The sequence below is a fragment of the Sapajus apella genome, unplaced genomic scaffold (genome assembly GCF_009761245.1).
Source record: "Sapajus apella isolate SASKATOON/1434 unplaced genomic scaffold, GSC_monkey_1.0 scaffold6, whole genome shotgun sequence".
In the NCBI taxonomy this organism is placed as follows: Eukaryota; Metazoa; Chordata; class Mammalia; order Primates; family Cebidae; genus Sapajus; species Sapajus apella.
The window spans coordinates 49,843,180-49,862,827 of record NW_022436946.1 but is presented as its reverse complement, the minus strand read 5'-3'; the positions used below and the strand labels follow the sequence as shown (position 1 = coordinate 49,862,827).

At 43.1% G+C, this 19,648-nt stretch overlaps 1 protein-coding gene across 5 annotated transcripts in view; it reads right to left on the bottom strand.

Moving 5' to 3' along the window:
* The window catches only part of FAXC (failed axon connections homolog, metaxin like GST domain containing), a 77,284-nt gene extending 66,394 nt beyond the window's left edge, over positions 1-10,890 (bottom strand). The window contains exons 1-3 of one of the 5 annotated variants that reach the window (XM_032275206.1): positions 10,615-10,890; positions 9,733-9,854; positions 3,951-4,086 (exon numbers count right to left, since the gene is read on the bottom strand). In XM_032275206.1, coding sequence (XP_032131097.1) covers positions 3,951-4,086; positions 9,733-9,839 — 243 coding nt within the window. In that variant the 5' untranslated portion in view covers positions 9,840-9,854; positions 10,615-10,890. The other 4 variants (XM_032275207.1, XR_004267936.1, XM_032275209.1 and 1 more) reach the window with 4 other exon arrangements.
* Between the last annotated feature and the right edge of the window lie 8,758 nt (positions 10,891-19,648).

Sequence of the window (19,648 nt, the reverse complement as noted above, 5' to 3'; positions counted from 1 at the left end):
GTAATATCATTATCCAGGCAGGCAAAAGCTTGGCTGGGTAGGGAGCCCACCCTCTCCAATCTCCCAGTTGGTCTGTTACCACCTGAGGAGAATACCTCCTCCCAGTGTTGGTGCTTTACAAGAGCCTACAGGTGAACCCCGGAGCTGCAGGAACCATTTGGGGGAGTGGCAGCAAAGCAAAAGGACCAAAGTAGTTTGGGGATGCCTGAGACTCACCTCCTTTCTTTTATTAAACTCCCTCAGAGGAACAGGACCTGTGGCCTGGGCTTTAGCCCAAATTCCCAGGCAGAGAAGTTGGCATCCCTGGTAAAAGGAGCTCTCAAGCCAAACTAACTAGATAAGTTCCAGTACTATAAGAGAAGGGCAATGCCCTGAATTATACGCCACAAAGCAGAATTACTGGGACAGACTATAAAATTTAAGTAACATAATAAATATCCTCCAATGGATAAACGAAGAGGTTACTTACTGAAATAAAGAACACAACAGATGGGGTAAATAGCATGATGGATACAAAAACAAACAACAACAAACACACACAGAGCAATGCAAGGGGAGCTCAGAGAGAGGCCTGCTTCCAGAAAGCAGTAGAAAAGAATTGGAGTAGAGAGTAGAGAGGTAGAGTAAATAGAAGCAGAGGTTCCAAAATCCAGATACTAGGGAACAGGGAAGAAGAGGGGGAAGACAAATGCAAAAGAAAAGGAAATATTTTAAGAAAACTGTTAATTAATTTTCCAGAATTCAAAAGAGATGAAAGACCTCAGATAACAAGAGTTTATAAAGGACCAAACAGGATATAAAAAGACCCACACCAACGCATGTCTTATTGAAACTTGAGAATATTAAGATTAAATAAATACGAATTATAAGAGAATTTAGAGAGAAAGAAAAAGAAGAATGAGATTAACATCAATTCCTTTTTTTTTTTTGAGATGGAGTCTCACTCTGTTGCCCAGGCTGGAGTGCAGTGGTGCCATCTCAACTCACTGCAACCTCTGCCTCACAGGTTCAAGAGATTCTTCTGCCTCAGCCTCCCAAGTAGCTGGGACTACAGGCACCTGCCACCACGCCTGGCTAATTTTTGTATTTTCAGTAGAGATGGGGTTTTATCATATTGGCTAGGCTGTTCTCAAAGTCCTGACCTCGTGATTCGCTTGGCTTGGCCTCCCAAAGTGCTGGGATTACATGTATGAGCCACTGCGCTGGGCCAACATCAAATTTTTCAATAGCAACATCAATGTAAAAGAGACAGTGATTTTTTTTTTAAGCTGGGATTACGGGCACATGCCACTACCACCCAGCCAATTTTTGTATTTTTTAAAGAGATGGGATTTCACCATGTTGGCCAGGCTGGTCTCAAACTCCTGACCTCAATGATCCACCGGCCCAGCCTCCCAGAGTGCTGGGATTATAGCCATGAGCCACTGTGCCTGGCCTAATATTTTTAAAGCATAGAAGGAAAAGAACTTTGAACGTAAACTCATCAAGTGTGAGCGTATAATAACAATATTCTTAGGCATGCAAAGCCACTGAAGGTTTACCAGGTAAAAGCTCACTCTAAAAATATTCATCAGAAAAGTTCTCAAATAAAAAGATAAATAAATCTTGTGACTTGTGACATGGGAAACAAGGCCAGTTGAATAACATAGTAAAGGTTGTTGTCTAAAAAGGATAAAAAACAAAGGAAAATAATTGTTAAAATTCCTTTTTCTTTTTTTAATGGAGTCTGGCTCTGTCACCCAGGCTGTAATGCAATGTCGCGATCTTGATTCGCTGCAACCTCTGCCTCCAGGTTTCAAGCAATTCTCCTGCTTCAGCATCCCAAGTAGCTGGGATTACAGGTGCACACTACCACACCCAACTAACTTTTGTATTTTTCATAAAGATGGGGTTTCACCATGTGGGCCAAGCTGGTCTCGACCTCCTGACCTCAAGTGATCCACCTGCCTCAGCCTCCCAAATTGCTGGGATTACAGGCATGAGCCACCACGTTCAGCCGAAAAATTCCAGAATTAAAATCTTAGACAACAGCAACACAATTGGGATGAGGGCTGGGAAGAAAGGGAGAGACCCAAGGTACATGTAAACTGCTAATGTGTTTGTATTATAACAGGATAAATACAGACTTTAATATATTCAACAAAGTAATAACCATAAACACAAATTTGGGTCTTAAGAGTAAATACAATAACAACAAAAATATAACTTGTTTTAAATAATGAAAAACCTGACCTATTAGCAGAAAATGAGAAAAAAATTAAAATGAAGTATAGTAAGGGGAAAAATATTAAATATTAGAAATAAGCTCTAATAAAACAATTATTCCAATAAGTGTAAATGGATTAAAGTCACCGATTAAAAGACTCTGCAGTTAGACATGTGAGAAACAAATACAAAAAGAGAGGGAGAGAGACGATGAAGCAAATATCCTAAGCAAATATGAGCCAAAAGAAGGCTGGAGAATCTATCTCAGGATCTGATTACACAAAATTCAAGTTTTTTTTTAAATCAAAAGAGACATCAATGGATGATACATACTAGAAAAATAAACAAGAGTAAAAGATGTGATCGTTTATATGTACCCTAACAATGTTACAATATGTACCTAACATTGTAACAATATAAACAATGTATTTATATGTACAACAGATAAATACTCTTGAATCAACAAATACACTTGACTCTTTTAACATATGCCTTTCGGAAACTGCTAGAACTGGCAGACAAAAAATAAGCAGAACTATAAAGGTCTAAATAATACACTAAACATGTCTAAGCAAGTAGATATATAAAGAGCTCTATACTCAAACAGAGAATATGTAATTATTTTCAACATTTTTTAAAAGTAACTACAAACCAAGCTAAGGCTTCAGTAAATTCCAAGGAATCAATATCACAGAGATTATCTTCTCTGACCATAAAATTAAAAATGATAACAAAAATCAAAGCTTAAAATAATTCCATATGGCTAGAACTTGGTTAAAAATAAAAACATAAGTGAACTTAAAAAAAATACATAGAATTGGATGACTGTGAAAACACAGCGTGTCAACTTTGTGAAACATAGCTCAAGCATTACTCAGAGAGAAATATACACCTTTAAGTACATTCCTCTTCCTTATTTACTGCTAAAAGGAACAAGTGTTTCCCTTAAAGTCACACAAACAGAACATGGAGTGCTGTGGGAAAGCTCTCACTACATATACAAATATCTACCTCGTGGCCTACTGGGCCTTCTGCCCTCAAAATTCATTAGGGACAAAATAAGATGCTATCAATAAATTAAAACCTAAAAGAAAAAAACACATCAGGTAGCGGCACACCCATCTTTGTCAAGGCCCAGTAGGCCTTGACAAGCTATTAGCCAAAGCATACTATTTTGTTGTTTTTTTGTTTTTTGAGATGGAGTCTTGCTCTGTCACCCAGACTGGAGGGCAGTGGTGTAATCTCAGTTCGCTGTAACCTCTGCTTCCCAGGTTCAAGTGATTCTCCTGCCTCAGCCTCCCAAGTAGCTGGGATTACAGACATGCGCCACTCCACCTGGCTAATTTTTGTATTTTTAGTACAGACAGGTTTTTATCATGTTGGCCAGGTTGGTCTCGAACTCCCAACCTCAGGTGATCCTACCACCTCGGCCTCCCAAAGTGCTGGCATTACAGATGTCAGCCACCATGCCTGGCCCAAAAAATACTCTGTTAAAGAAATATATCAAGGCACTGAATCTCTCAATAGTTTATACCTTTTTGATCCATCATTAAATTGGGTATAAAAATCAACAGACCCTGAAATCAAGTAATTTATTTCCCTCTTACTAAGGACTAGGCACTGCTAGTTTCAGCTCCCATTCCCTCTGGGATCCACTGTGTGAGATGAAATACTCCCCCCTTTAATTAAACATTCATCCCCTGATACTGATGTCATAAGAAGAAAACATATTTGCAAACAAGTACCTGATATGGTAAGTCAGCCATCCTTAAATAAGTTTCCATTTTTAAACAGAAAGGAGATAAACTGGGAACACCATTGTTAGGTCTTGCAAACTGATGCAAAATAATAGCATCTTTAGAGTCAATCTCTTGCTGTTTCCTGTCAAAACCAAAACAGAAATAAAGAACAATCCACATGTTATCCACATTCAGTTCCCTTACTTCTTGAGAGGACCCTGAGGGGCTGTAGCTCCTCAATGAACAAGCAGATCTGTCTGGCACAGGGGCTTACCTCACCCAGCACCCAGTTTGTCGCAGGGGCTTGCCTCACCCAGCACTCATGGAAGCTTAGTCGAAACACAAGAGAACCTTACAAACTCCAATATTACCATGACCCCAGTGGCTCAGCAAAATAACTACCTAACAGCCTCCTTCTGTTACCGGTGGCCTCTGGGTAACAAGAACATTTTCTGGTATTGGTCCACCTCTTCTCCAGCTGGCTGTGTTTACTGCCAGGAACAGGCTGGATGCATAAAAACGATATTTTGTGCTTACTGTGTGTCACACATTGTTCTGAGGGTCTCACTGGTCTTATCGTCTTTAATCTTCATAAAAACCTTATGAAGTAGGTACTACTGTTATCCACGTTTTATAGATGAGGAAATTAAGGCACAGAGCATTAACTTGCCCAAAGTCACATTGCTAGTAAATGGGAGAATGGGTACTGAACCAAGAAGTCAGAGCCCATGTTTTTGGCCATTAGACTATACCATTAAACAGTCTATTCATCCACAAGACTCAAGAATAACAGTGCAGATTTGCTCTGCTATGCCCCAAGTCTGTAGGGAATCTGAGACTGAATATTCTGGTCCCTCTTCCCAGCTGTCCATGCCCTCACCTAACCCTTCTTTCACCTGTAATGCTGTGGAACCTGCCTTCCGGATGCTCTCTCTCTAGCTCTGTCTTCCTTATTTTCTGCCTTCCCAGCATCCCCACTTTTACTACACAGCATGTATTTTAGTACCCCTGTTTTCCCCTTTCTTCTATCTCAGCCACACATCCATCTTTTCCTTTGGCTACTCTTTTGAGTGAGGAGGACTTCCCTGCATACAGTTTTTCAATAACCACTATATAGTGGAATGAATGCTGGATTCCAAGCCTGGACACCTGGGATCAAATCCAAGCCCTGCTTCTTATTGGCCACATTAGCCTAGATCTCTCCACCATCTTCACCTGGAGAGTGAGGACAGTGCCAATTCTGCACGGATGATCATGAGGATTTCATAAGGTAATACTGTAAATATTTAGTGAACTATCAAGCATTAAGTAATAGTGGAATTTATGCTCATCCAAAGAGATATAGTCTTATCCCTGCAAACTACAAAATCTCATTCCTCACAGTCCTACTCGTACTCCACTCCTCAGGACCCTTTTGCGATTTCCATCTTCATTCAACCCAGCTAATTCCCAGTCAGATAAACTCCACTCTTCCTTCCCCTTGGCCCCACCTCTGGTTCCCTCGCATTGTTCCCAGTACAACACCACACACCCTTCTTTCTACCCAAGCAAGAACAAGCTCTTTATATCTTCATCACATGGATGCCCACTTCCTGCAGATCCCCATTCAGTAAAATAAACTCTTGAAAAGTTTACCTCCCAAGGACCCACTCAACTTCAGGGTTCAGAATGACTCATTTTGAAAATATCTGTCAAGTCAAAAAAATAAAAATATTTGCTGCTTTCTCACAATATTCATTGTAAAAGAAGGGTTTTCATTTAGATGGAATGTTTGGGAAGTAAGATATTAATATCAAGAACTCATTTACTCATTTAGACAATATTCCAAGACAGCACAAACTATAGACGTGACAATTAACTGATTTTTGTTCAAATAATTCCCATCACAAAGTGGTATTTTCATTAAATAACCAGGCAAAAATTTCAGAACTGACAGGAGAGGAGACAAACATAAAATCCTGCTCCATCAGCCAGAACGATCTAATTCTATTTGTAATTTGGTCCATGTTATAGTAAGAATGGATGCTAATTTTCTACCAAGCATATGCCAACGACTTTATATATTATATATGTTAACTTATTTAATTCTGACAATGACACTTTATAATGGATATTGTTACAGTTTAAATTTGGGTTATTATACTATTTCATAGTAGATAAGAAAACTGAAGCTCAAAGACAGTAAATAACTTGCCTAAGGAACATCAATTTAAGATTGACTCTGAAGTAACTCCATGTTCCTAAGCACTTCAAGGCCACCAAAATGGGCAATTCCTCAGTTAATTGTATTAACACTGCCAGTTTGACTCAGGCCACTGAAGCCTGGAATTTTCTGATAAAAGTCACAGCTAACGATGGTCAACTTTTATTGACTTTTCACCTTGACAAACTCTGTTCTAAGCATTTCACATGTGTAACTCATTTAATCAATTGTATGAGAAAAGCTACTATTATGATTACCATTTTACAGATGAGAAAACTGAGTCATCAAGAGCTTACTGTCATATCCAAGGTTACGTGGCTGGTTAGAGTCTGAATTTGAACCCAGACAGTCTGGCTTCAGAGCCTTCCCTCCAACATGTGAGAAACCCCTCTCTAATTTAGGATCAGAGGATTGGGTGGTTTGTTTCCTATACAGCTATATTTTAGAAAGTGACCTTATCATAGGTTTGTATGAGAGGACACCCATAGAGCATTAACTAGCTAGTTTACTACTATTCCCAGGGCTAACGATATCACAGATGAAAATGTCTCTGTAAACAGCTGATGATTTGTTAGTTTGCAGAGATCAGATGTTGATTCACCAACTAAATTTTCTAGGAGAAGCTGAGCCCACATGCCAAAAGTGCAAATAAGCACTGGTAATGAAGTTATTACTTAGTCATTCAAACAAAAATTTCCAAATGCCTGATTGAATTTAAGATAGCTGCCAAGCTATCTCCAATCAGGGAAAACAAAGCAGTGGGTTGGGACAATATTTATTTAAAAATATGGTGCTTAAAAAAACATGGATAAAACCCCAAAAACCTACTTTGGTTATATTCATTAATCAAACTTCCTAAATAATTCTCACCTGTCAGCTTTACTTTTCCACTCTAGAGACGTAATCATAGATTAAGGTTAAGTCTATGCAGCAGAAAATCCAAGTAGGCTGAGGAAGAGTTTGCAATTGCCAGTAAACTCAGACACGGCAGTCATTGTAAGGTGTATTTTCCATCTCACATATTTCAGATTTTGTTTTGTTTTCTGCCTAAATTATAGACTACTGAAACCTAGATGTCACCTTAAGTGGAGGTATCTATCATGTAACCTCTGAAGCCTTGGTCTTTGACCTTCCTGCCTTTTACCCTTTGCCCCCCCCCACCCCTCCCCCGACTCCTCTTCCCCTAGAGTCTGCAAGAAAGGGACCTGCTACAGGCCTGTCTTCCCTGAGCAATGCTTCAGTTCCCATATTTCTCTCTTTCTTCCCTCAACAAAAGAGATTTCAAAGTAGGAACTGTCTAAGAGGCAGTGGTTAAAAGAATGCAGGCTCTGATTTGAATATAGACCCTGCTACTCTTACTCTGTGATCTTGGGCAAGTTGCTTAACCTCCCTGAGCTGCAATTTCCTTATCTATGTAATGGATGTCAAGCTTCAAACAACAGTTGTGAGGAATAAATGCAGTCATACAAGCAAAGCCCATATATGCAGAGTCCCTACTAAGTGTTCAGAAATGGTCAGCCCTTTTTTATTGTTTGCATTACTTCAGAGTTTTCTAATTCAACTCAAACATTTGTCCAGAAACATAAGTGGCCAAGCATGGTGGCTCACACCTGTAAACCCAACACTTTGGGAGGCCAGGGAAGGAGGATCACTTGAGGCCAGGAGTTTGAAACCAGCCTGGGCAACATAGTGAGACCCTATCTCCACAAAAAAGTTAAAACAAAATTAGCCAGGTGCAGTGGTTCATGCCTGTAATCCCAGCAACTCAGGAGACTGAGGCCAGAGGATTGCTTGAGCCCAGGAGTTGGAGGCTGCAGTGCCACTATAGGGCCATTGCTCTGCAGCCTGAGTGATACAGTGAGACTCGACTTAAAAAAAAAAAAAAAAAAAAAAAAAAAAAAAGCATGAATCAGCCTAGGATTTAACTCTTTAATCCAAATAAGCATCCAATGCTGAGATTTATAGTCCCCTAAATGAGTTAGGAGCTATCTGTGGGCAGAGAGCTCTCCAGTCTCCAATAACCACACCTGCCAGGGCATGGCTTACTCCCAAGCTGAGTTCCATACTGTTTCTGCAAGGTCATTTAAGCTGTTTTAAACCTGGTCCTGTGAAGCCTTCACTCCCTCCACCGCTGAGAAGCCTCATGGTTCAGGATCTCCTCAAAGGCTTTAGACTAGAATACAACTGAGAAACAACTGGGTTACCATTAAAATTACTGCCCAAATGTTTTAGTTCTTCAGATAGCTTGAAATCTAACTTGAAATACAGTTCTAAAACTAGCATAATTGTCAAATAATCTAGAGAGATAATTCTCTTTAAATTGTTTTATTTGGTTCAGCTAGATTCAAGGCACTGTATTAAGTGAGAGAGCTAAATGTGCAACAAGCTTAAAATAAACTTCCTCAAATATGGCTAAATAATATGAAAACCAATACATTTCCCCAAACCTAAAGATTTCCCACCCTCTCAGAGATGGGAACTATTCAAAACATATGGTAGGCAAAAGATCTACATTAGGCTATCACAATAATCTCCTGGGATTCCTGCAGGCTAATAAAGGTCACCTATCACTGTCTTTGTTTATAACCTATTGTGTAGGATTCCTCCACTGGAAAAAGGCAGTGTGGACACATTTCTCTCACTTTAGAAAATACTGGCAAAGGGACATTCTGAGCTATTGAAAACTGGGCTTCTGGTAATCTTCCAGTGACTGAGGGCTCAAATGCACGGAAATTTTAACCATTAATTGATGTATCAATTAGCCAAACAGTCTCAGTGCCCTGTGGTTATTACTCTACCCAAACAAAAATCTCCTGCCGGATGGATGTGCCAACAGCAGGGGCCTCCATTTTCTGGTATTCCCAACTCAATCTTGTAAACATTCTGCGGCAGCGGATGCAACTGTTTACGGAACTGGGCGACTCCGTGCTATGCCCAACACGCCCATGTGCTAGCCTGTCCTACTGCTCACACAACAATGACATCTAAGCCTGAAGATGGTGCTTGGCGTTCAATACCAGATAAGCAGAGAACCAGGTTAAGGCTGCATCAAAACTGCACACCACTACACTTGGTCATGCATCTTTAATAGGGACCCGCAGGTTCCTGGAGCTTTTGCAATTTTTCTCCCTTTTGATGTTGACATTTAGGGAAGGATGGTGAAGAGCTAATCTTTTAGATAAAAGATGAGGTTAGCAGTTAATATTACAGCATTATCACCTATAAACAAATAAGGCATTTCATAAGAGTGTAACCTATTTCTACAGGGCCCAATTTCTATTGTTGCAAACACACTGCACTGAAATCCTCCTAAGGACATTTCTTAATAGATAACGACAAGTGACCCAGAGCATTTTGGGAGACAAATGTTTTTCCCTCCCAGCACCGGTTTAATTCTCCTTTCCACTGCAAACTGCCCCTCACGGCCAGGTGACCACCGAATGCCTTTAGGGAAAGGTAATTGCAGGACGCTTGAGCATCTGGGCAGCGTGACCGAGGGGGTGGCACGGGCCCCCCTCGCACCAGCCGTGCCCTAGCCAGGTGCCCCTCTCGGCGCCCCTGTGCGGGGCCCTCTCTCCGGCTCACCTAATGACCAGGAGTTCGTGGAGCAGATACGCAGCTGCGGCCAGCAAAGCTCCCCCAGTCAAGTAAAGGGTTTTCTTCCACCAGGGATCGGAGCCCAGCCCTGCCATGATCCCACCGTAATCCTGCAAAGGGAAAGCGATGATGTCCCCATAAAAGGAGAAGGGCTCCTCGGACCCGGCCCACCAGCCGAAGAAGGAGACGCTCTGGTTCCAGCTCAGATCCACCACGCACGGCCTGGACGAGGCAAAGCCAACCCCCCAGTGCATGCTGCGCGGCTGGCTCCGGGCGCCCCTCCCAGGGCCCGCGCCGCCCGCATGGGAAGGGGCCGGCGCGGCCCGGCGCGGGCTCAGAGGCGCGCAGAGGGCGCGGGCGGCAGCGACTGAGGAGGCGGCCGCAGAGGAGGAGGAGGAGGAAGGACGCCGGCCGCAGACGGCGGGCCTGGCCGGCGGGGCCCCAGGCCCCTGGGCGGCAGCGGCGGCCGCCGGCTCCCCCCGCAGCGGCCTCTCCGCCCCGCTCTTTGTGTCGGCGCCTGGAGAAGGCCGCGTGATGTCATTGCTCCCCGGGGCAGGGAAACAGAGGCGGGATAAAGTCACCTACCCCGCGCCCTGCCCCCGCCCCGCATCTCCGCGGTCCGGCAGCCTCCGCCGGGGCCGGAGCTGCAGGACTGGGGCGCGCCGGGCGGGCTCCGCGCCTCCAGGCGGCACGCCCAAAAACCGCTGGCCGCGCGCGGGCAAGGGCGGCGGAGGTGCCTGGAAACGCGGCTCCACCGCGAGAAAGCTGCAGTCGGGGCCCGGATCCCGGTCCTCCCCCACCCCGGCCCGCCCTCCGCCTGCGCTCCAGCCCCTCCCGCGGGCCCCGGAGCGGGGAGCGCGCAGGACTCACCTGGGGCGCGGAGCTGCGGGCCGGAGACGCCACCCGGCGGGGGCTGGGAGCGTGGGCCAGGATTAAAGTCGGGAATCAGATTCTTCTGGCTTTCAGAAAAGCGCTGTGTATTTGCATAATTTATAACACTCTTATTACGTTACACAGTTACCTTGGGCTTGGCCAGGTGTTCGCAGAGACGAGATGTCTGGTTTTACAAATGACAACAAAATACTCTACCTAGAGAGGTTTCTTTGACAAACCCAGTTCAAGCTTTTTCTCTTTGAAGTCACTATCAGGGAACTCGCTGATAGAGGGTTTTGGTTGGGGGGGGTGAGGATGCCTCTTTTGGTTAAGAAAATCTAACAACTGTGTGTGTGTTCAGTGTATTTTTTTCCTTTAACTTCATTTATTAAAGTTCATAAGTGCAAAGAATAGAAGCTTATAATATATGCACAGATTTTACCAAGAGCGTGGATAGTCTTAAATTGTTTGGAAGAACTGAAGAAGGAATCGGGCCATGGAGGTGCATCACTCTTAAGGTGGAAGGATGGATAAAGGAAAACCTCCAGGCTTTTGCCTGAAGAGCAGAGATTGAGGCGAAAGAGGACTCCTTTTTTTTTCTTCTCCTACCACACCAGCTCCTTAGAACAGGCCATGAGTGTGGTCGTATTGTTAATAAATAATAAATATGGACATGTTGCCTCAACGAGACGCGGGACGGAGGAGGGGCTAGTGAGCTGGTGCCTAGGCATCAGCATGAGAGACCCCCAAAATCCTCCTGGGAACATGTGGCCTCCCAGGAAGAAGAAATGTGTGTGGTTGGAAGTGAAGCTCCCAGGAGTAGGTTACAAGGAGTGAAACCCAACAGCCTGCTGGGGTGACTGAGGTGGTCACCAGACGGTCTTCCAAGGAGAGAGGACAGAAGACTGCCTGGCCTTGTCCGTAAGAAGCAAATTAGTTAAGTTTGGGACCAGAGCTGCAGTACTCTGGAAGAGAGAACAAGGAGAGCTGGCGTCAGGGATTCTCCATGCTCCGTCTGTGCCCTTCCCACAGAGCACTCAGCCTTTGCTCTCAGTAAACACTGAGCCAATATTTGAAGAATGTAAGTTTGATGTTTGGAATCACGTTATTTTCGTATCTAGGTCTAGCCATGGGCATAAATTACCTTGAGTGGAAGAATATGGAAGGCAAGAAGGAGAGTCAATCCTGACAAATCTTATGTCCCAAAACAAGTTAGAAACCAGAGGAAGTGTAATATTTTTATCCCAGAAAGCCACTGACTACAATTCACTCTCACTCATGGTGACCTGCCCTACCCACTCATGCAGGCCGGGGGCCCAGTGCTGCTTCCTGGTAGTATCAGACAACAGTTGAGCTTCACCCTGTCTCTAGTTCAAACATGGTTTAAGTGTTTAGAGGCAGAATGCAGTAAACGTCTTTACGAAGCAGATGTGGGCCAGGCGCGGTGGCTCACGCCTGTAATCCCAGCACTTTGGGAGGCCGAGTCGGGCAGATCATGAGGTTAAGAGATCGTGACCATCCTGGCCAACATGAAGAAACCCTGTCTCTACTAAAAAATACAAAAATTAGCTGGGCGTGGTGGCGCGCGCCTGTAGTCCCAGCTACTTGGGAGGCTGAGGCAGGAGCATTGCTTGAACCCGGGAATCGGAGGTTGCAGTGAGCGGAGCTGGCGCCACTGCACTCCAGCCTAGCGCCTGGCGACAAAGCGAGACTCTGTCTCGAAAAAAAAAAGAAACAGATGTGGGCTGAGCGTAGTGGCTCATGGCTATAATTTCAGCATTTTGGGAGGCTGAGGCAGGTGGATCACCTGAGGTCAGGAGTTCGAGACCAGCTTGGCCAACAGCTCTACTACACCTCAAACCCAGTCTCTTCTAAAAATACAAAAAAAAAAAAAAAAAAAAAAGCTGGGCGTGGTGGCGGGAGCCTGTAATTCCAGCTATTCGGAAGGCTAACGCAGGAGAATCGTTTGAACCCAGAAAGCGTAGGTTGCAGTGAGCAGAGAGTGTGCCATTGCACTCCAGCCTGGGCAACATGAGCAGGACACCGTCTTAAAAAAAAAAAAGGAAGAAGAAGAAGAAGATGATGATATAGGTAAAATAAAATCTCACAAGAGAAACTAAAATGTCTTCTTAATCTGATGCAGATTAACTTTAACTTTTAGATCCATGGCATAGAAGAGAAGAAAATGATTATTGCTAGGGCTGTATATGATGAAAGGAGGAAGAGTAGACTAAGGAGACAACAAATCTAGGAGTTGGACAAATGTTTGGTATCAGAAAGTCAGAACAGGCCGAGTATGGTGTAGTGGCTCACGCCTTAAATCCCAGCACTTTGGGAGGCAGAGGTGGGCAGATCACATGAGGTCAGGAGTTTGAGACCAGCCTGGCCAACATGGTGAAACACTGTCTCAACTAAAAAGATACAAAAATTAGCTGGGAGTGGTGGCGAGCCCCTATAACCTCAGCTACTCAGGAGTCTGAGGCAGGAGAATCACTTGAACCTGGGAGGTGGAGGTTGCTGTGAGTTGAGATCACGCCATTGCACTCCTGCCTGGGTGACAGAGCAAGACTCTATCTCAAAAAAAAAAAAAAAAAAAGGAAGAAGAAGAAGAAGAATGTCAGAACAAATCTTTGGGGAGCAAGGAAAGCAGCTCCAGCTGTGAAGGCACCGACTGATGCAGGCCTCAGCCAGCTCTTCATCCAAGGTCAGACTGAGTACCAGAGGGAAAAGCTGTTCCACAAAGGGGTGCAAGCCAGCTGCAGAAAGATGAGAGACTCAGGCTCAGGGACCAAGGGACTCAACCCCAGAGGAGTGATTGCAGTGGGATGAACTCAGTAGAAGGGAACTGAACACAGCTGGGTTAACAAGAGGAGCTAAAGAGGCTGACTCTTCAAAGAATGGATCCTCAGAATCCCTAGTGTAGAGCCACGTCCCAGACTAAAGCCACAGTAGCTATTCGGGGCCCCCACCCTAAGTTGAAGGTGAAGGAGCTGAGCATGTCTGCACCCCAGCTCTCCTCCTCAGGCTCCTATAGTGAGAAAATATGAAGACTCTGGGCACTAAGCTGGGCATCTCTACTTCGCTCCTTCTACCACCACCAACACTAATTCTGATGACTTTTTTTTTTTTTTTTGAGACAGAGTTTCGCTTTGTCACCCATGCTGGAGTGCAGTGACATGATCTCAGCTCACTGCAACCTCTGCCTCCTGGGTTCAAACAATTCTCCTGCCTCAGCCTCCCAAGTAGCTGGGACTACAGTACGGGCACATGCCACCACGCCTGGCTAATTTTTTGTATTTTTAGTAGAGATGGGGTTTCACTGTGTTAGCCAGGCTGGTCTCGATCTCCTGACCTAGTGATCCACCTGCCTCAGCCTCCCAAAGTGCTGCGCCCAGCCCATTAATTTTGACAGCTTTGGTGCCGTATGCATGGACATTAGCTCCAAGCTAGAAGCAACTTATTTTTTTTGCAAGGACTTTTTCTTAACTAACTTTAATTGAGGTGTTATAAGACAAGAAAAAAGAAGGAACTAATACTGATTGAACACCTATTTGTGTTGTATAGTGATTTTTTTCCAGTAACGACTTACATAAGTATTGTCATTTCAGTTTTACAACTGAAATAAACTACAGCTCAGAAGAGGCAATTAACAAGTTCAATTCCCAGAGCGAGGTGATACTGGATCCAAGCATGTCTCACACCAGCCGCCCTTGGGCGCTCCACCACCTACATCAGGGATGTCCAATGTTTTGGCTTCCCTGGGCCACACTGGAAGAATTGTCTTGGGCCACACCTAAAATACACTAAGGACAGCTGATGAGCTTTAAAAATAAATCGCAAAAAAAAAAAATCTCATAATGTTTTAAGAAAGTTTAAGAATTTGTGTTAGGGCACATTCAAATCCTGGGCTGCCAGTTTGGATGAGGTTTTGACCTACATGGTCTGTCACACCAAGAACAGTGTGTGCTGGAGCGCTGTCCATGGTATTCCTGCTTTACACTATTAGTGTAGGGCTCAGTTTTGAACTGTCTCAACTGAATAACTACAAAGTGTCAAATGCCTGCCGGTTATACTGTCACCTTCTGAAAAAGGTAGCTTCAGATATTTTCTTATGCAGATATTGGCATGCCCTATGTCACAAGGGTCTACAGCCTTGCCAAGACAATTAGGTAAAGACAACTAAATCAGTGTTTCCCAAACCTTAAAGTACATGTGTCACCTGGGGCTCTGTCATGCTGATCAAACAAGAGACAATTAGATCACAGGCAATTGAGAAGGTGGGTTGTGAGAAACGTTTAGGACATTTTGAGTGTGGGCTTCTCAAATATTACTGTGTATATGAGGTTATTTATTAAAATGCAAAATCTGACTCAGTAGTTCTGGGGAGAGGCCTCAGAGTCTGCATTTCTAACAAGCTTCCAGGTGATACCAGACCACAGTTTGTGTAGCAATTGTCTATACCACTGGCTTGTGAGGAAGATCAAGAACTCTGCCCACCAGGTGCACCCCGTGTTGGATGGTTTCTAATCAACCCAATCAAGTCACCACCTTTTATTAGTTTGGACATCATACATTGCAGATAAGAGTTGGGGCAGTACTTCAATTAGAAATAGGAAGAAAATATATCAAGACTCTAGAAGACCAATTAGGAACAGAGAGTAATGCATATTCCTTCTGAGAAACTGACCTGATGCCCAAGTGCTGGGAGCTGAGGGAGGAAGTCATAGGGCAGGAGAGATATAAGGGGAGGGGATAGGAGAGAAGAGAGAAAGAGAATAGGCAACTCATCATTTCTTTGTTTCACTACCTGGGTGATTAATAATATCATGGAACATTTTTCAGGCACCAATACAAATAGTATAAACAAATGAACAAAATAATCTACATATTCAATTTATCCTAAAAATCTTTTATCAGAATATTATACTTGATGTTTTAAAGTAGAGCTTAAGAGATTTAAAGCCTTTCTCCTATGGTAATAAATGGATATGATGTGACACTATTGCTGGTTTTTACCTAGCAACATTTACTATGCTACTGCATTAAAATATCTCTATGTTATTCAAATATAGACAATTTAATTGATAATATTTATGAATTTTGTCATAAAGCTTCTGCTTTCTTGGCTTGATTTGTGGAGAGGACATCTCATACCAAACCACCCACCTGACATAGAATTTGTTTTTTTTTTTTGAGATGGAGTCTAGCTCTGGTGCCCAGGCTGGAGTGTTGTGGCATGATCTCAGGTCACTACAACCTCTATCCCAGATTCAAGCAATTATCCTGCCTCAGCCTCCTGAGTAGCTGGGATTACAGGAGCCTGCCACCACGATCAGCTAATTTTTGTATTTTAGTAGAGACGGGGTTTCACTGTGTTGGTCAGGCTGGTCTCAAACTCCTGACCTCATGATCTGCCCACCTCAGCCTCCCAAAGTGCTGGGATTACAAGGGTGAATCACTGTGCCCGGCCCATAGGAGAATTACCAATCCTAACCAACATTATAGCTATAAGCCATTTTCTCACCATAAGATGACTTTGCCTATATACTTTCTGATCCACTGGACTTGAGCATTTTATAAACTATTATGCAATTCTCAGAAAGCATGTCCTGCAAGATTAACTTGATGCTGAGAAAAGATATACAAGTAATAACCAGGCTCAGATGAGTGAGAGGCAATTGAGGAGGTAAATCATGAGAAGAGTTTAGAACATTTTGTGTTTGAGCAGAGTATTAGTTTGCCAGGGCAAAGGACAGAACCCTAAGAACACCATATTTAGAGAATGGGCAAAGAAAGAGGGGACTATCCAGGAAACTGAGAAGGAGCAAAATGTGGCAGGGTGTCAGGGCCACAGAAGGGAACAGGGAGTTTCAAGATATTTAGAGTTAGAATCAATCGTGTCACATGCTCCCAAAAAGTCAAGTAAAATAAAGTTAGGCAGCAGGGCAGACGTTACTGACCTTGGTGGGTAAGCCCGTTCAAGTGCTGAGGAGGCAGAAACTAGCTTGAAAAATGTTACTGTCAGTAGTGTTCAAAGTGTCTGTTTCCTCGTCTCACCCTTACCATACATGATATTCTTGAATGTTTTGGTCCTCCTTAATTTGAAAAAGCAGTGTCTCCTTGTAGTTTTGAATTTGTGCTTCTCTTATTATGTGTGAGGTTGAATGCACTTTTTGGAAAGATTCATTTCTATCTTTCTGTGAACTGTACATTTGTTTTCTCTTAAGAGTGAGGTCTCACTATGTTGCCCAGGCTAGACTTGAACGCCTGGGCTCAAGTGATCCCTCCACCTCAGCCTCCTGAGTAGCTGAAATTATAAGTGCGCACCTGGTCCTGAACTATGCATTTTTCATTTATTTATTTATTTATTTATTTATTTATTTATTTATATGAGATCTTAATAGAGAAAAATAACTCTTGGTCTGTAAATCAGAGTGATGTAAATATTTTCCCCAGTTTATCTTTCCATTTTTCCTTTTCTTTTATTTATTTATTTACTTGTTTTTGAGACAAAACTGCTCTGTCACCCAGACTAGAATGCAATAGCATGATTAAGGCTCACTGCAGCCTCTACCTCCAGGGCTCAAGCGATCCTCCCACTTCAGCCACCCCAAGTAGCTGGGACTGTAGGCAGGCACCACCACACCAACCTAATTTTTTCTGTGCTTTTTTGTGGAGATGGAGTCTCATCATGTTTCCCAGGCTGGTCTCGAACTCCTGGGCTCAAGCATTTTGCCTGCCTCAGCCCCCCAAAGTGCTGGGATTACAGGCATGAGCCACTGCCCGGTCTCTTTCAATTTTTTCTTCTATGGCTTCTTGATTTTCTATCATAGATTTAGAGTGGTCTTATCCTCTGAATGGGATGCTCAAATCAATTATTTCAATGTTCTGGGGTGACCTCAAGTGCTGGGGTGTATTAAAGAAAAAATTATTCTGATACTTCAGTTAAAAACTATTAAAAAATGTAAAAAAAAAAAAAAGTAATCCCTTATACAAGGGACTACTGCAATGGGGCTTTGCAATAGGAGAGAAAGATTGAGCTTAATTCCAAATACAACATGGAAAAGTAAGGATTTATAGCCAAGTGGCAGAGAGAAGGGGGAAGATGTCAGGAGATGGAAATTACTATGAGAAGACATCAAGGCTAGGAGGTTAAACTGGCCCAACGAGATTCCTGATGAAGACAGGCCTGGGTGATCAGATGCCACCTGGAAGATGAGAAATTTGATCAGATACTGAAGGTGATCAAATATCAAGGATGGGGGAATCTGGCTAAACTGACTTAGCAGCATTCTCTCTAAAATTGAACAATGCAAACATGGACACAGAAGTTCAAATGTTGAGGCTTAGTTAAGGAGAAGGCTTAGTGGAGCCTGACTAAAATTTGGTCAAGAGAGAGTCTTTGTCAGTTGCAACCAGGAAGGTAGAAGCCTCTAGAGATAAGGATCTGTTGCTGCCAAGATAAGACACAGACCATCCACAAGGACAGAGGAGTTATTCAAGAATATGGGAAGACTTTGGGAGGGTAAAAGAAAAAAGATGCTGTAATTAAGGGGTGTGAACAGAAGTGGGAGTTTGGAACTGAGGAGGAATAGAGGATGGGAGAGCTAGACCTGAAACTTGGAGAAGAATGAGCTTTTACCCAAAAGTAATGGCAGGCAGTGAGTGAAGAGGACATAAACCCCATCTCCAAACTCTCTGAGGTTCATAGACCATGTGGAACTTCCTCTGGCTGAAATCATGTCCTCATAGGAGAGCAGGCTTCAGTTGAGGTAGGAAGTAAAGGGCACTACAAAGAGCACTTGAGAAGGCAGGGTAATTGGTACATCATGAAATGGGACTTACAGGGGTTATAGCAGAAAAGTATAGAAGATTGGTGGGAGTTAGCCAAGAAAAATTTAAGAAATGGGGTGTCTACGTGTTAAGCAATGACCAGGGATAGCAGAGATCCTTATCAGGCTATAAGAATGGCACAACCATCTGGCCTCACAGCTCCCTGGAGCACCAGTGACCTGCGCTTGAACTGATTGTTCTCAGGAAAAGGTATCATCTAAGGAGCACAGAGACAAATACTAAGCCTGTTCTAAGGTCAACAAAGGAGTGGAGAGCTTATGGGATATCAGGGAATTCTATATTCATTTGGTTCTGTCTCTCAATGAGAAACAAGGATTCAGACCTAGCTGAAGTGGGAACATCTCATGTCTATATTTACCTTGAAACTCTCCACTCCCCGTGTCAGCTCTGCCACCACATCATCTTTAGAACATATTTTTTTCTTTGGGTCCAACCATTTATCTCCTAGACAATGGTTCTTTATATGTGCCACATCACTTTTTTGCTCAGATACAAGAGGTTTATTGATCTCACAGTCCATTTTTTTTTACTTAATTTTCATACAAACGGTCAGTGACAGCTTTTTTGATACAGAAAAAGTTTGTATGTCATTTGCATCATTAGTAATTGTTAATTAAGAATTTCCTTTCTAACAGAGGTACATTGTATGTTAATTAACATTGTAAGTTGCCTGAATCAATTATTATGTTGTAGGCAATGCAAGTGCTTTTAATTTTCCATTTGAGTGACTGAATAGGTTAGTTTAAAAAAAAGATTAGAGACAGGGCTTAGAGAATATCTAACAGTTGACAGAAGTCACCAAGGGCTTGGAGATTGTGTTCTTCCACTATGTGTAAAAATGATCTCGTTTTATAAGTATATGTTTCTTGGCTGGATCTCATAAGACAAGTATTTATTCATTTCAACTCGTATTTAATAGTGGCTGTATGTACCAGAAATTACACTAGAAATGTCGAGATAAGACATGCAGTTCCTACTCACAAAGAGCTTCCTAATAGAGAACGAAGGGTACTAAGATGTTGTAAACACTTGATAGAATAAATGTAGAATCACAGAGAGGGGCAGGTAGAGGATAGAAAAGGGTGGCTCTAAGATGTGAATAATCAGTTCTACCTGAGTAAGAAAGCTGGTCAGGAATGGGTTCTTGGAGGCGACCTTTGGGCTGAGTCTGGAAGCA